The 19,542-nt window shown below is 16.9% G+C and overlaps 4 protein-coding genes across 4 annotated transcripts; 2 read left to right on the top strand and 2 right to left on the bottom strand.

The window, feature by feature from the left end:
* Nucleotides 1-1,822: 1,822 nt before the first annotated feature.
* PGSY75_1450200 (hypothetical protein) lies at nt 1,823-2,436 on the top strand (the record flags this gene model as incomplete). Its single annotated transcript, XM_018788185.1, has 2 exons — nt 1,823-1,853; nt 2,087-2,436. 2 exons carry the CDS (start codon nt 1,823-1,825, stop codon nt 2,434-2,436), a joined length of 381 nt encoding a protein of 126 aa, XP_018639557.1.
* Nucleotides 2,437-2,581: 145 nt separating this feature from the next.
* PGSY75_1450300 (putative DNA polymerase delta interacting protein) lies at nt 2,582-5,107 on the top strand (the record flags this gene model as incomplete). Its single annotated transcript, XM_018788186.1, has 1 exon — nt 2,582-5,107. The coding sequence occupies one exon, from the start codon at nt 2,582-2,584 to the stop codon at nt 5,105-5,107; it is 2,526 nt and encodes an 841-aa protein (XP_018639558.1).
* A 759-nt stretch (nt 5,108-5,866) lies between these two features.
* PGSY75_1450400 (putative zinc finger protein) lies at nt 5,867-11,504 on the bottom strand (the record flags this gene model as incomplete). The annotated part of the gene is made up of 2 exons (XM_018788187.1): nt 5,867-9,196; nt 9,366-11,504. The coding sequence occupies 2 exons, from the start codon at nt 11,502-11,504 to the stop codon at nt 5,867-5,869; spliced, it is 5,469 nt and encodes a 1,822-aa protein (XP_018639559.1).
* Nucleotides 11,505-13,403: 1,899 nt separating this feature from the next.
* Nucleotides 13,404-19,026, bottom strand: PGSY75_1450500 (hypothetical protein; the record flags this gene model as incomplete). Its single annotated transcript, XM_018788188.1, has 6 exons — nt 13,404-13,448; nt 13,635-13,692; nt 13,883-13,944; nt 14,071-18,277; nt 18,448-18,673; nt 18,843-19,026. The coding sequence occupies 6 exons, from the start codon at nt 19,024-19,026 to the stop codon at nt 13,404-13,406; spliced, it is 4,782 nt and encodes a 1,593-aa protein (XP_018639560.1).
* Nucleotides 19,027-19,542: the final 516 nt, after the last annotated feature.

Below are 19,542 nucleotides of genomic sequence, written 5' to 3' on the forward strand. Positions count from 1 at the left end.
TTATTATTATTTAAATTTAAAAAAATAAAAATTTATAATTTTAGGGATTTATAAAAAAAAAAAAAATTTTTCTCAAATAAAAATATTTTTATTCTTTTAAATTTTTTAAAACCATTAAAAAAAAAAAAAAAAAAAAAAAGGAAAAAAAAAAAAAAAAAAAAAAAAAAAAAAAAAAAAAAAAAAAAAAGGGGAACAGAACGAATAATATATAAAATATATTTTAAAAAAATAATTAAATATTTATTAAATATTTATATTTTTCAAATGTATTTATTTATCATTTTTTTTTTTTACTACATTATTATATATGTATTATATTGTTGTATAATATATGTCCATATAGAAATATGTTTAAAAAAAAGTATATAAAGAGTTCAACAGCACTCTCAAATTATTAACATATTTATATATATATGTATAAATAGTATATAGGTTATGATATCAAAAATAAAGTATATATAAATATATATATATTTTTTTTTTTGTTTATTATACTAATCCTAATAAATCATCAATTATATTTTCATATATATATACTTTTTATATATATATATATAGATAAATATATATATAATGACTCAAAAAAAATAAAATAATAAAAACATATACATAATTATAATCAAACATAAATATATTTAAAATTTATATTATTCTTATATAAAAATTTTATAATAATTATATTTTAACTATTATATTTTTATAATACTTTACTGTTACATAAATATAATATATATATATATATATATATTTATTTATTTGTGAAAAAAAAAATAAAAAAAAAAACCTTATATTTATATTATTAATTCCTCAAAATTATATAATAAAAATATTGTATTATATATATATAGAGGTAATTATAAGAATATATTAATAACTATATATAAAAAATAATAAAATAAATGAAAAAAATGAATTTTTCATAAAAAAAAAAAAAATAAAATATAATTAAATAAAAAAATATAAGAAAATAAATAAATATATAATATTAAAAAAATATATATATAATCAATGTATATAATATATATATATTTTAATATATACATAATATTTAGTATATAATTGTAAGTATATAAAAATATATTTATATACATAAAAAATATATATTATATATATATATAATAATATAAATATATTTTTTATTTAATATATATTTCATCCATAATATTTTAATAATTAAAAAAATGATGTATTTATATATATATATATATAAAATATATATATGTTATATTATATACATGCACAAAAGCAACCCCAAAAAAAAAAAAAAAAAAATATATTTTATATATTTATAAAATAAATCATCATTTTATTTTTTAATTATTTATATTAATATTTAATTTAATTACTATATAATATGTATTATTTTTTTTTTTATTTTTTAAAATTTAGAAAAATAAATCACATACTTGAGAGCATATATTAATATATATATAAATTCATTCCTACAATGACATAATATTAATATATATAGTATGTTATTTATTTTTCTATATAAATGTGAAAAGTTCTTATCTAATATATATATATATATATATATCTGTTAAATTAAAAGTGAAGTAATAAAGAAAGAAGAAAAATATTATATACATATGTATATATGTTCTTATTTGTTTTTCTTTATGCTTCTAGATTTATTTTGTATATTCAAGAACATGTCAGGAGTTGTATATATATATATGTTATATGAATGAATATTTACAGATATATTCTTTTTCAATTTTTTATATTGTTATAATTACAATATATATTTCTCTCATATATTCAAGAGTATGAAAAATTATTTTTTATTTCTTCTAAATTCGTCTCCTTGAATTTAATAATAATGATAAGTTCTAAATCTACAGATATTGCAGGTATAATTATAGATAATATATTTATTATTATATGGAAATTATAATTTCATAAAAGAACAAAAGAGAAAAAAGAATTTTTGAAAATATAAGCAAAATGATATGTACAGATAATATATATATATATATATATATATGTATATATTAAATATATATTCCTTTTTGTCTTTAATTTTTTTTTTTTTTTTTTATTTATTTTATTTATTTTTTTTTTTTTTTGTTGTTGAATTGTTCAGGATTAAATAGCTTAAGAAGCAAAAATATAAACGAAATTGCTCAACTGATTAAAGTGACAAAAGAGAAAAAGAAAAAGTTATGTAATGATAAGAATGAAAGAGAAAATATTAAGCAACTAGAAAATTTTGTGAAAGAACAAAGTAACTGTTTTAATATATGTAAACAAAATTTATATGAAAGATTAGAAAAAGACCTTAATGAATATATATTTTTTACTAGTAAGAATAAAATTAATTTGAATGAAGAACATATACAAAAATTATATAGAAATTATAATAATATTGAAGAGGAGTTATGTTATAGTTCTTGTTCTAAAAAATATTCTACTTTGTTAGATTATAAAACATGATCAAAAAAATAAAAAATAAATATATCATCAAAATATATATATATATATATCATATTGATGTGTTTTTTTTTTTTTTTTTGTTTGTTTGTTTGTTTATCTTAATTTTATTCTTACATATTTTATATTATTTATAAGCACTCATAAAATGCGAGAACGTATTTTAATATTATATGGATCAGAATATGGAACCGCATATGATTGTTGTCGAAATATATATTACGAATTGTATACAAGTTTTGATATAGACTTTTTTTCATTAAATGATATAAATATTATTAGTCTTTATAAATATAATAATATTATTATTATTGTTAGTACTACTGGATATGGTTGTTGTCCACATAATATGACACAATTTTGGCTAGCTCTACATAATAATGATTTTATTTTTTATGATAATATGAAATTTCATTTATTTGGATTAGGAGATAGTTCATATGATAATTATAATCAAGTAGCAAAAAAATTAAAAAAAAAATTAAAATCCTTAAATGCAAATATTGTAAATTATAGCTTAGGAAATTATCAACATCCATCTATGCATTTTTCTAATTTTAATATATGGAAGAATAATTTATATGACTTTTTAAAAAAAAATTATTATAATTTTGATATAAATACAAATGTTCCTTTTATATATGATGTAATAATTTGTCAGGATAATAAAAATAAACATAATGATCATATATATCATAAAAATAATATTAATAACAATAGTTGTAATAACCAAAAGATGAATATTTATAATAATAATACCAATGAATATTATAATTTGAATGACAAGAAAAATACAAGTTTTTTTTTTAAAAATATTGAAAATTTTAATATTGATGAACATTTTTGTAAATTATTAAATTATAAAAAATTTGTAGTTACAAAGAATGAAAGATATACAAATATAAATTATGATCGAGATGTAAGATATATGAATTTAATAACAACAAATGAATGTTCAAATATATGTGGATTAATAAAAGTACATCCTTTTTTGGATATGAATAAAACAAAAGAATTATTAGAATTATTAAAAATTAATTACAATGATTATATTATAATAATTCCAAATAAAAATCTTAATAACAATCAAAGTATATATTTACCATTAAATAAAAAAATAAAAGTATTAGATTTATTTATATATTTTTTGGATCTTAACAAAATTGTAACTCCTTTCTTTTTTACATATTTATCTACAAAAACATTTAGTTCAATTCATCGTAATAAATTTTATAAAATAGCAGATACTATTGATATATCTGATTATTTTTCATATGTATATCAAGATAAAAGATCATACTTTGATATCATGTTTGATTTTTATAATTATATTAATATAGATATTAAATTCTTAATTAATACATTGCCATATATACAGGACAGATGTTATTCTATATTAAATATATTTACAGAATATACAAATATAGAAAATTATAATTTTTTTAATATATATAATTTATATGCAAGTCAAAAGTTTTTAAATATCTTATATTTTTTAAAAACAAATCTTAATTCAAAAAAAATAACACATATACAAAATATAAATTCTTTAAAAAATGAAACACAAAAAAAAAAAAAAATTGTTCCACATTCCTCTTTTAATTATATATCCAATGATACTTCTAAAAACACACTAGTAGTAACATATTCAAAAATTATAAATAATATATATAAAAAAATTTTAAAAACAATTAAAGGAGAAACAGAAAAGGAAGAAAATATAAACCAATATAGACATATAACTACTAAACAGAATATAATAGAATTATTAGTATGTTTATATAAAATAGAAATAAATAAGAATAAAACATTAAAAGGATTATGTTCAGATTTTTTAGTTAATTTAAATCCAGGATCATTTGTATATTCAAAAATTGAAAATAGTATGCTAGCTCTAAATAAAAATATTTTTAATTTAAATTACACGGTTGTATATATTTCTGTAGGTGCTGCTTTTAGTAGTCTAATACCAGTAATAAGACAAAGACATTATTTATATTCGACACAATATATAGAAAGTAAGCATGATAAAAATAATAATCTTAAGCATAATGAAGATTATTATAAAAATATAAAAATGAGAAGAAAAAGAGATTTGCTCTTTTTAGGATTTAGGCAAAAATCCCAAGATTTTTTTTTCAAAGATGAAATAAAAAGTTATTTATATTTTATTTATATTTTCTTGGCTTTTTCACAAGATGTTGAAGATAAATTTGTATATTATAATATGTTAAATCATAATGATTCTTCAAAAAAATGGACCCAACATAATATTATGAGTAATAAAGATATGAACAATATATATGTCAACAATAATAATAATAATAATAATTACTCGTATGATAATGTGTATTATGAAAATCACTTTGATCAATATGAACAAGATTATTTTAAAATGTCTTACGAACAAATGAAGAATACAATAAAAGAGAAAAAGAAAATTTATGTAACTGATATTATATTAATGCTACAAAATACTATATATGATTTATTAACACAAAAAAATACTATCATTCTTATATCAGGTAAATCAAGACCCTTTTCTCAAAATTTAATTAAAACATTTACAGATATTATAAAAAATAAAGAACCAAATAAAAATATGGATGAGATTAATTTATTTATTAAAAAAAAAATTGATGATTTCTCTATTATATTAGAATCGTGGTATTAATATGGTATACACAATATGTATATATATATATTATATATATGTAATATATATATATTATATAAAATGTTAACAGGGGTTCAAGACAAATGCACATAATTTTTATAAACTACTAATATTGTTGTTTCGATTTATACAATAAATATATAAAAAAAAAAAAAAATGAAATAATAAATAAAATATACATAATTACTTATATATTTATATGTAAATATAAATGAAAGGAATGCAATTCCTTTAAATGAAAAAGAAAAAGAAAAAAAAAAAAAATTATGTCTATTATTTTTATAAAACGTTTTTATTTATAAATATATGATTTATTTATATATAAAATTCAAATAGACTTTTTTATGAATCTATCATTTATTTATTAATTTTTTTTTTTTTTATCTTTACAAAAATATGGCTGTAAACAAACAAAAAAACAAAATATAAAATATATTTTAAAATATTTTATTTTTTACATACATATATAATAAGAAGAAAACAAAAAGGGAAAGGATATGCCTTAATAAATAAACATGTATGTATTATATATATATATATATATATTTTATTATATATATATATATATATATTTTATTACTCAATATATATGAGTGAGAAATATAATATTTTTAAAAAAACTAATTTTTTGTAACAAAAAATATAAAACAATATATATAATTTTTTTTTTTTTTTTTTTTTTTTTTTTTTTTTTTGGGGTTAATATCTAATTATATGGATATACCATAAATATTAAAAATGTATATATTAATTTTATTATAATAGGCTGTCACATAATTCACATTTTTTTCTTTCATAAGGGTTATCATATGTACATATATTACATCTCTTAACCTTATTTTTCTTTTTAATTGTATATGTAACATTACTTTCTGTCGAATGTATATAAGATTGATAATTTATAGAAAGGGGTGAAGAAGATTGTTCATTTGAAGTCTTCACATTTTTACTTTTGATTGAGGAGGTATTGTTTTTTTTTTCTATTTTTTTATTATTATTATTTAATTCATTTTGTAAAATATTGGAATAATTATTTTTATTGTTATTTTTTTTATTCTCCTCAGTAGATTGAAGAAGAGGAAAATCATCTGCACTAAATTTTTGTGAATTGTTATTTTTGTTTTTCTTTTTATCATTATTTTTTTCTACATTTTTTTTTGTTTTTTTATCATTACTAATAAGTGATGGATAATTATTATTATCTAAACATAAATTATTCGTATCTTTTAATGAAGTTAGATTACATTTGTTATTATCATTTTTATTTTTTTTATTATCTAAATTTTTATGTTTATCTAATACATTTTTATTTGAAGATGTATTTTCTTTATTTACAATTTGTGAGTATTCTTTTGGAAGTTTTTTCTTCATATTATCTTTTTTATTTTTTGATGACGTTAATAATTCATTGTCTTGGTTTATCTTTTCTTTTTTGTCATCTGCTAAAGGTAAGGGTGGGTATTCTAAATCTAGGTTACTTATTTTTGTATTAAAATAAGATTCTTTATTCATTTCTACTTTATTTTTGTAAGAATTAATATTTGTCTTTGTGTTTTTCGTGCCTTGTGTTTTATTACTGCTAGATGTTTTGACGCTGGAGTTGCGATTATTTTTGTTATGATTATTATTTAGAAAAATGTTTGACATATTAAGTTTATTATTATTTATATTGATATTATTATTATTATTTATATTATTATTATTTATATTATTATTGTTAATATTATTGTCGTAGTTTAGTGAGGGGTATTCTTCATTGCGCACATTTTTATAGCTACTACCTTTTGATAACATTATTGTAGATACATAAAAGTAAATAAAATACAGTTCATTTATTTTTGTATTTTTTATTATATTTAAGAATCTATTTCTTAAAGATAAAGATATATCATATAAATTTGATGAATTCTTAACATCGTTAATAATAATATTTGTATTTTCTTTATGGTTATTTTTTAGAGAATTTTTAGAGCTTGCACCATAATTATTATAAGAACTGCTATTGTTATTATTATTGATCATATTATTGTTCATATTATTGTTCATATTATTATTATTAATTTTGAGTGTATTTTCTATGTCCTTTCTTATACGATAATATTCAGGACCAGTTGATAAACATTCTTCTAATGTTCTTGCATTTACAAAATTTCCAAGATCTTTAGATATAGTAGTTAAAGATATATTATCTACATCAGATGATATTTTATTTAATATTTTCTTTTTATTTTCATTTGATAAATTAATTAATTTATTTATGTTTTCATCTTTTATATATGCTGAAAAATAATTACTTAAGAATATATAAAAAAAAGAAACTAAATCAACCTTAGGATGCACATAAGGTAATAGATCTAATATAACTTTTTTTGATATATCACATTTTTTATCATATATATTAATTATAATATTATTATTTGGATTTTTTTTTTTTAAACATTTTTTTATTAATTGATTTATATCTTCTAATTCTGAATATTCACTTTGCACTTGTTTTTTGTTTTCTTCATCTTTTAATTGTTCTTCTTGTTGTTGTTGCTGTTCTTTTATGGCTTCTAATAAACATGTGGAATTTTCTAATTTTTTAAAATTTGCACTTGATAATAATTTTTTATTCTTTTCATTTTTATTACATATCAAAGGTATAACAATATCATTTGTTGATTGAAATTTTTTGGTTTCCTTGGTTGTTGTATCTTTAGTAAATATATTATTTGTATGTACCTCTTTTATATATATATTATTTTTATGTATATCATTTTTATATATATCATTACATAATAAAGACATTTGTTTTATATTATTGACTACATTTTCAATACAATGTTTATCAATTTTAAAAAATAAAAATATTAAATATAAGAAACCATATTTACTTAAATATTTTAAATTAACATTACAATTATTTTCAATTAATATTTTATATTTCAACATATCATCATCACACTTATAAATGTGTGGGTTTTTTCTATAACACATTTCTTGTTCTATTTTTTGTTTCTGCAAATCTTCTTTATTATCATAATTACTACTACTACTACAACTTTTATTATTACTTTTATTATTACTATTATTATTACTTTTATTATTTTTGTCATTTTTTATATTACTCATTGTAGTCAGGGCACTTTCAAAATTTAGACCTTTTTGATTTATATATATAAATAAAAATGAATAATATAAAATAAATGATCTATTATGTATTATTTTAAAGAATAAATATAAATAATTTTTTTCTAAATCTTCTTTATTATATAAAAGATATTCAACTTTTTCTACAACATAATGAAAAAATAATTTTACAATAAAAAATAAATTAGTAAAATTATGTGGATTATTATATTTACTATTTCGATCATATATATTATTATAATTCATAATATTATTTGATATATTATTATTATTTTTATTATGTGTTTTGTTTTTTATATTTTGATTATTTATTGATAAAAAATCTTTCAGAATAATATTCTTATTTAATTCAATTATTTCATCTTGATTAAAATACAAACAATTCTTTAAATTTGATATATTCTCAAAAACATTTAAAATTAAATTTATATCTTCTTTTATAATAAATAAAAAAAAAGGTTTCATTGAAAAAAAATATTTTATAAAATCGACAATCTTACAATCGATATAATAATCAAAATACCAAGAATCATAAAACTTTCTAAAATTATAAATACATTTATGTTCTTTAATATCAATTATATCTCTATCTTCATCATCTGCATTAAAATCTTTCTTTTCATTATCTTCATGTATATTTTTATTTTTACCTTTTTCTCTATAACTACTATTATTACTATTATAATTATTATAATTATTATAATTATTATTATTATTATGATAAAGTTGTTCTTGATTATTTATAGCATTATTTCTTATATCATTATAGGACGCACCACCAATAGACAAGGTTATTTTATTCTTCTTGTTGCTTCCTCTTTCTTCATGTTTTTCTGCTAAATGTAAGCATAAATCAATTTTGTTGTCAAAAACAACAAATATGCATTGTTCATATAAGCATGGGTGATGTTTCTTTTTATAATGTTCAAATAGGCTTTCATAATCTTTATAAACCTAAAATTAAAATAAAAATAAAAAGAATAAGACATATAAGAATGTATAAATATTATATATATATATGTATATATTATATATATGTTGTGATTTTTTTTTTTTTTTTTTTTTTTTTTTTTATTTTTTTTTATTTTTTTTTATTTTTTTTTTTTTTTTTTTTTTGGCTTACGTGAAGGTGCAACTCCTCGTAATATACCACGTCGTCTATTACATTTTGTATATTTTCTTTAGACTGATTAGGTTTTTTATTAAAACAGAATTTACAAAAGAAATGATATTTATTAACATGGTTCATGTATGTGTCAAAATCATATAAATATATATTACATAAATGACAATATATATGTCTGATTTGATATTTATGATCTCCTATTTTTTCTCCATATTCAATATGTACTTTAATATATCTTTTATAAAATATATTATATTCAAATAAGAATATATTATCATTATTTCCAACACATATATCACAATATGTTTTATTATGTTCATGCATATGTCTACATAACTCATTTAATCTTTTATAAGAGTAATTTTTTAATTGATTTAATATATTTATATTATCTAAATTTGTAAAACATATTTTATAAAATATATCAATAACTTTAAAATAGTCATCCGATTTTTCTGATTCTTCTTCACTTATATAAAATAAATTCTTTATATGTTGTTGATATTTATCATATATGGAATCATTTTTTTTTCTTAATAATACTTTTTCATTTTTTATATATATATCTTCAAAATATTTATCATCTTTATGATATAATTTATATTTTTCCACTTTTCTATTTTGAATTCGTGTCCAATAATCTAAACATGGACTAACTAAACAAGAATAGCTAGTTAAAAGGGTACATAAACTAAATATATAAAAATATTCATAGAATATTTTTTTTTCAATATCAGCAAATATTTTAGAAAAAAAAGCATATCTTTTTTCTGAATTAATACAAGTTAATAAATATTTTATTCTTTTCTTTTTCCATTTTACATATTTCTCATAATAAAAAAATAAGTACATATTTTCAACTTTTTTTGTATTATTTGTATTATTATTTAATAATGCATTTTTTTTTAAGATCTTTCTTAAAATTATAACTTCATCATAATAAGAAGAAAATATTTTCTTTAAATCATCTTTAGAGTTGTTATATTTGTGTGTATCATCATTGCTATTTAAGAACAATTCTTTTTTTTTTTCCTCATCTTTATTCTTATTGTTCATGTTATCTTCCCTCTTATCATTACAATTATTTTCTATATTTTTATTATTAATTTCTTCTTTTTTATTTTTATCAATAGACCGTTTTGTGTTACTACCTTTTGAATATTTATTTTCACTTGTATTTTCTTTTACCCTTGATGTATACTCAGATAAATCTAAGGGTTCATTGGATGCATACATTAAACTTTGTTCTATTTGTTTTTCTAACAAGGTGTTTAATAAATTTTCATAAGTAAAATGTGTATAGAAATTATTTAAACAAATAAATATATATTCATTATGTTCTTTACAAAAAGGACATTTCATTTTAATTTTATCAAATTCATATTTATATATTTCTTCTTTTTTATTATCATTTCTTCTATTTCTGGATCTACTACTATCCATATTAAAAGAGTAATCATTATTATAATGATTATCTCTAAAAGTAAATTCACTTGTGCTACTACTAACATTACTAAGATAATAACTACGATGTGTATTACTAGTAGATGTATTGACACTGGTGCTATTATTATTATTATTATTATTGTTACTGTTATTATTATTATTATTGTGGTAATAATTTTGCCCTTGATAATTCGATTCATTATTCAAATTATCATTTTCTTTTTTCTCCATATATAATAAACGATAAAAACATAAAAAACAATATGTATGATTACATTCTTGTATACATATAAATTTAATTAATTCAAAACATAAACTACATTCTATAAATTTAAAATCAAGTTCTACTTTTTTCAAATCAAAATTTGTTACTTTATATTCTTCTTCATCCATTTCTTTTAATGTATAATCTTCATTTTTTTCTTTTTCTCGAATTATTTTCTCAACCTCTTTTTTTATTATTTTATTTCCATTCTTTTTTATATTATCAATTAAACTATTATAGATTATTAAATTATTTTCAATCCTTAAAATGTCCGCATCACAATAACTAAATAATTTTCTTATATGATAAGAAATGTTACTATACTTTTTGTTCCCTTCACTGTGTATATGTTTCTCATCTTCATTTTTAAGAAGATCAAATTTATTGTTACTTCTTACAGTATATTCTCTGTTTCGTCTATGCATTTTTATATTAGTTTCTTAATTTTTTTTTTTTTTTTTTTACGATACTTTATTATAAATATAAATATAAATAAATATGTATATATATTTATTAATTTATAAATACATATATAAATAATTATAAAATTTCATATAAATAGGAAATTATAAATATAAATATAAATATACATATATATATATATATATATATATATATATGAACAAGAAAAAATTAAATATAAAATAAAAAGGATAAATAACATAAAAGTATATTTTATTATAACAAGATGAATATACATATTAATGAAAGCACAAAATATGTATTCATATAAATTATGTTTAAAAGGGTTTTATATATTTATAACTATATATACATATATATATATATATATATATATATAACAAAAAAGTTATGATCAAGAGAAAAAATAACAATAATTCTTAAAAAATATAAATATATAATATATTTATATATTATAATATTATAGTTTCATAAAATTATATAAAAAATATATAACAATAATTATTGTTATATATAAATAATATATGTATTATTGTATATATGTATATTATATATACATATATATAATATAAGTATTTATATAATAATTATTTTAATTTACTTTATATATATATAATATATATATAATATATCCCTTCATTCAAAAATTCTTCTTTTATTGATACCTTTTAAAATATATTTTGTCCTGAGAAAATTTATTTCACATTTTTATTTTTCTATACAATAAATTTTAAAAATAACATGTATGAAATAATAAAAAAAAATGATAAATATAAAAATATATATTATAAATTATTTCATATTCACACAGAAAATAATGGAAAAAAAAAATATATATATATATATATATATATATAATTATATATTTAAAATATATATTATTCTTATTATATATATTATATATATATATATTATTAAAATATTTAAAGTTTAATATAATATATTATTATTTATGTCATTTATCTAAATAAATTCTATTTGTTTATTTATAATAATCATAAATAAGAACAAAATTACATCTATATATTTTTCTTTATATAAAGATAATATTTTTAATATTTTGAAACTTCTTAATGTGTCATAAAATATAACTTCTTCAGTATGCTTTTATTATATAAAATAAAGTATACACATAATTTATATACATATATATATATATATATATATATTATATATTTATTAGTATACAAAATAACATTATGTTATTAAATATAAAACAAAATATTAATATCATCTTTTTCTTTATATTAATATTGAAATGTATTATATTATTTTATTCATCCATATATATATATATATATATATATATATGTAAAAGTAAAGAAAAAGAGCATTATTAATAATAACAAAAATTTCTAAATCGAAATACAAAAAATACGTATTATATTTAATAACTTCAATATTTTATTTATATATAAGTATTTATTTATGTGTAACAAAATTTTAATTAATAATTCGTATAAAAGAAAAAAAAAAGAAATATATATATATATATATATATATATATATATATATATATATATATATTATTTTTCTTTCTAATTTTTTTTTTGAATGAGTGTCAATATAAATTACAACTTTTTATTTGTTGTAATATGGTAATTTATATAACAAAAGAAATATAGATAAATTTCTGTATCTATGTATTTCTTTAAATATAGACAAAAATATATATTATATATATGAAAAAGTATTTATAATTAATAGTTAATAATAAAATATATGTATATAATATATATATATATATATATATATATATATTACAACAAAAACATTATGATTATTTTAATTTAAAAAAAAAAAAAAATAATGAAATAAAATAAAATATGTAAACATAAAAAAATGTTAAAATTTAATAATTTTCAAACAAAAAAAAAAATAAAAAAAAGGAAAATCCAATTTTATTTTTCGGAACATTTATTGTATTCATCTAGCCATATTTTATACTGCATATTGTTGTAAAAAAAAAAATAATAAAAAAATAAAAATAAAAATTTTAAAATGCATACAAATGTCTATTTGTTTATTTTTATTTATATATAAAATAAATTAAACATATTTATATATACTAAAAAACGAAGATACATTTATTGATATATTTATTTATTTATTCTTTTTTTTTTTTTTTTTACCTCAATGGAATATATTTTTCTTTTAGACAAAAATAAAAAATATCTTTCATGTGCTCCACTACAAAAAAAAAAAAAAAAAATTATAATTAAAATAAAAATATGTATTATATATATATATATATATATATATATGTACTAATGATTACACATATATTTGTTTAAATGATATAACATTGGGTAAATAATTTTTATTTACTACAAGAAATGTATAAATTTATTAATTTTTTTTTTTTTTTTATATATATTACTTCCATATATTTTGTAAAATTTCCAATCTTTTATTTTCAACATTTTTATGAAACAAGGGTGTCTGAAAAAATATAAAAAAGAAAATAATTTTTGATTAATTAAAAGGGTTATTATATACATATATATATATATATAATATATATATATATATATATATATATATATTTATTTATTTCTTTAATTTTACCCTTATGAGGTTTAGAAAAAGGATGGAAAAGATAGGGTTATAAAATGAGAGATAATAGAAAAGCTTTATAAAATATTGAATTGCATTATTATGAAATAATTTATTTGTTAAAATAATTTTTGAATTATTGATATCAATTAATGTGTGTGCATATAAATAAAATTTCCAAAAATTTTTTATTGTTACATTTTTGAAATCATGGAAATAATAATTTAATTCTTTTAAAATAATATTTTGTAGAAAAGGATAGAATTTTACAGTACTGATATATAATATTCTATTTAATATCATATGGTAAAGATATTCATATAAATACATATATTTTATATAAATATGTATTAATCTTTTTTTTTTTAAAATATTAAAAATAAAAAAGGCACTTTTTAAAATATAAGGAAAATACTTCTTAACATTATTATTACAATTATATAACTTTTCGTTTATATCTTTTGACATATAAAAAATGGAATTTTCATAAAAATTATTATGTATATTTTTATCTTTATCCAAAAAAGAAATATTATTTGGTTTTTGTATATTTTTTTTTTTACAACAATTATTCAAAAATATATATATTGAACATATATTATTATTAATTAAAAATTTATTATCACTAATTTCTTTATTCATATTGTATATAGTATTTATCAACTTTCTTCCTAATTTATCAAACACATATTTATTATTTAAATTATCCATATTTTCATAATCTATATTTTTCATACTTTCTTCTTTGTATTCATTAAACATTCTTTCCTTATCAGATTCTAGGTTCATATTATCATAATATTGAAAAGATTCTCTAATATTATTTTGATTAATAATATCTTTACTATTTATGTCCATCTTATTTCTAACATTATTACTACCAATATAATTATTATTATTATTACTATTATTGCTATATATTTTTTGTTGCTGTCTATTATTATTACTATTATATTTATTACTGTTAAGGTCACTATCATAAGCACTATCCATATTGTTATTATCACTATATTCTAAATCTTCGCCTGATATTTGAATGTCCCTTAAATTATTTTTATCCAACCACATTTCCTTCAATAAATATTTTTTCCCTTCTTCCACATTAATAATTTCTGTTGAATATCTATTATGAAAATTGTCTCTCATATTATTATTATTATTATTATCAGTCTGTGAACTTTTTGGATTTTTTTTTTTCTCAAGGTAAAAAAATTCTTCAATAATAGAAAGAAAATTTTTTACTTTTATATAATCAAGTTGTGGTATATTTAACAACGAGGATAATAATAATACACTATTTTTTTCTTTTATCGATTTTAATTCTTCCATATCATCTTCTTTAAAAAAGTCAAAAAATGAAAAAAATTCATTTGACATATCATTTGATATTACTATATATCTTAGTATATTTATTATCGGAATTTTCAAATAACTATCCTTACAAAAATTAAAAAATAATTTATACTTATCATTTTTTATATCATCAATATTATTATAATTATTTTTATTATTATTGTTCCTGTTTTTCTTATTTTCCATATATTCTTCCTTTAATTTTTTTTTATAATCAATCTTTTTATTCCTATTTTCTTTGTTATTTTTTAATTTCTTTTTTTTTATTCTTTCATATAATTCTTTGTTATATATATACTGTTCTTTTTCATCATGTATATGATCTTCATAAGAATCATTTTCATTTATACTTGAATTATTTTGACTTGTCCATGTGCCATCATTTTCTTGATCTTCATAATAATTATTTCTTTCATTATAATCACTATAAATTGAATGATGTGGATAATTCTTAGGAAATCCATGAGAATATTTATTATTATCATCACCAGTACTGAAATTTTTAGAATGTTGTTTATTATATTCATGATATTTTTTATTATAATCATCAATATAGTTATCACTATCATTATCATCATATTCATCATCATTATCATCATATTCATCATCATTATCATCATCGTCATCATCATCTTCATCATCGTCATCATCATCTTCATCATCATCTTCATCACCTTCATCACCTTCATCACCTTCATCATCTTCATTATCATCATCTTCATCATCATTATCGTCATCTTCTTTTTCTTCTTCATATTTATCCTTTTTATCAGGTTCCTTCTTCTCATCAAAGAATTTCATACCATCATCATAATTTTGATAATATTGACCATTTTCATAATATTCATATATATGTAAATGTTGAATATCTTTTTCATCTTGATAATGATTCAAATGATTATCTGTTTCAATTTCTTTCTTATCAGTGTATTTATGGTGCTCTTCCTCCTGTGCTTTATTACTATCATTTTGTATCCTTATATCCTTATCAACATTGTCTTTAACTTCACAATTATCTTTTTCTTCCTCTGTTTGTATTTCCTTCTTATGAATATTTCCATTTACACCTGAGTTCGTTTCCCCCCTAATTATTTGTCTATCATTCTGATCCTTTTTTATATCTTTCTTTTTTGTATCGACAGATTCACTTTTATCAATAGCGTATTTAATTAATGAGAAGAAATTATTGTAAATGCCGAAATAAAACAAGGATATCCAAAATTGTATATTACATTTTTGTGTGATCATATCAAAATTATTTTTATGAAAATTAAAACATATTCCTTCAATAATAGAAAATTTTAATTGTATATTATTGAGTAATAAAGAATATTCATATAGATCATCAATATGTGTAATTTTAAAATTATATTGCATTTTTTTTATTATTTCTTTTGTTTTAAATTCATCTATAAAATTTACTATTCCATCTTTAATAATATTATTAATAAATTCCATAAAATAAAAATATTTGTCTATCTTTATCATTTCATTATCAACAACATTAAATTTTTCTTTATATTGTAGGCACAAAAGTAGGCGTAATTTACTATAGAACATATTATCAAATGGTAAGTAGTTTTTTTTATCATAATATGTATTGTTATTAGTTTTAATTTTATTTCTATCTTGAATTTTCTCTTTTGCATCTTCAATATTGTCATGACATATATTACTATCACTTATTTTATTATTATTATTATTATTAATATAATTATTATTTTTATTTGTAATATTTTCAAAATTCTCTCCTTTTACATTTTCATTGTCCTTAGAAAGGACATCCTTTTTTTGATCATCAAATTTATTTCTTTCAATATATGTTTCGTTGTCTAACTCATTATCTTCATTTTTATGATTCACGTTACATTTTATTTTTTTAACACAGTTGTCATCATTATTTTGATATAAAATTCTCTTACATATTTTTTTTTCCTCTTTATGAATATACTCTGAATTATTAATAACACGTATAGGATCACTCTCCCTTTCTGTTTTATTTAGTAATATGGATTCATCGTTTATTATATTTATATCATTTGCATATTTTTCATTTTTTCTTTTCTTTAAATATTTAAATGAAGTACTATTGTGATAATATTCTTGAAGTTGTAAATAATATAGTGTGTTTATTTTACTGTATAGCATTTCTTTCTGATCATCACTTTCTTTATTATTATTATTATTATTGTTATTATTTTGACTCATGATATTATCAAAGCATGATTGTAATTTGATAAGTTTTTCTTCTAAATCTTCATGTTCTGATATATTGTTAAAATTTAAATTTAATTTTAGATAATTTTTATTTTGTTCTTTATTTTTCTTGTCATTTATAATTACATTATTATATATATCAATATTGTTTCCAATTTTGTTAATATCATTAGTTTGATTTTGCATGGTAATGTTATGGTATTCATCATATTTAAGAGTATCATTATAATGATTAGATGAGAGGTATTCGTTATGATTCAATATGGTATTTACAGATTTCAATCTGATAATATGTATACATAAATTATATAAGTAATATTTTTCTATACCATCTCCAATAAAATCTATAATTTTATTTATTAAATGATTTATATGTTCATGATTATCATTTAATTTCATATGAATAATAATTTCTTCTATGTACTTTTCAATTTCTTCATAAAATTTTTGTGGCCACATGACCCAAATTTTCCTTTTTACATTTAGACATGTTATCTGATAGAAGTACTGAGAAGCGGGTGTATCCTCTACTAATATGTTTAATATCTTTATAGGTATTACATTTATCTTTTCTAATAAAATAGAAAATAAGGGTTGGATTTCTCTAACTTGGAACATGGGGGTCATTTTAATAGCCAATTTTATTAAACTATAAAATAAAAAACAAAAAATATATATTAATTGACAGAAGTAGTTATATGTATATGTATATATATATATATATAATATATTCATTATGTTAAGGAATTTTCTTTTTTTTTTTTTTTTTTTTTTTTTTTTTTTTTTTTTTTTTTTTTTTTCTTTTTTCAGTATACTCACCTCCTTTGCGAATTTCCAATAGAATTAATTTTGTTTATAAAATTTGGGGATAGATAATTATCAAAAACATTTTTATATGTTACATGCTTTGGAACGTTTAAAAATTTTAGAAAGTCTACCAAACCTGACAATACAATATCTTGAAATGATTGTGTTTTTTGCCATATTTTGCAAGCATTAACAGCAGGGTAACTGTTCTCTTCATCGTTTTTCATTTTATAGTTATCTAAAAATAAGAAATGTGCATATAAAAATATATATATATATATATTTTATTGATTTTAATATTATAAGAACTTTTTATATGTCTATCTATCATCTACAAAAGTGGGACATATAATGGTTATACAATATATATATATGTATATATATATGTGTGTATATTTTTTTATTACATTCTATCCATCGAATTAATGCATTTCTTCCTGCAGGTCCACAATTCAAACCTTTTTCAAATATAACATTTTCATTTTTCAAAGTTCTTATTCCACTTCTACCAAGGAGCTGCACGTATTTTAACTCACCTTTTTTTCTTCTTCCATTTTTTTTTTTAAAATTAAAATTCCAACCAGTACTCATCACTGATTGTAAATATATTAAAATAAAACAAAAAAAAAAAAAAAAAAAAAAAAAAAAAAAAAAAAAAAAAAAAAAAAAAAAAAAAAAAAAAAAATACAACGATAATAAAAAAAAAAAAAAAAAAAAAAAATTCTTTTATATTTTTTTTATATTGCCATATTTATAAAATTATTATATATTATCATTAATTTTGTGAAATACAAAAATTACGGATACATAAAAATAGTTCGAAATTAAAAATAAAAATATATAAAAATAAAAAAAAAATACAAAATACAAAAAAAATTAAATTCAAAAATTTGTCTCATAGTGATTATCTAATGTGAATTTTATTAATAAATAAATATTATATGTATATATTTTTTTTTTTTTTTTTCTTCATAACTTTATGTTGTCATTTTTGTATTTACAAATATTTTTGTAAAAATATATATCCATATAAGTATATATAATATTTAAACATTTTATAAACCATATTGTATATCATGAAAATAATATATATATTATATATATAAT

This window comes from Plasmodium gaboni, chromosome 14 (assembly GCF_001602025.1).
Source record: "Plasmodium gaboni strain SY75 chromosome 14, whole genome shotgun sequence".
Lineage (NCBI taxonomy): Eukaryota > Apicomplexa > Aconoidasida > Haemosporida > Plasmodiidae > Plasmodium > Plasmodium gaboni.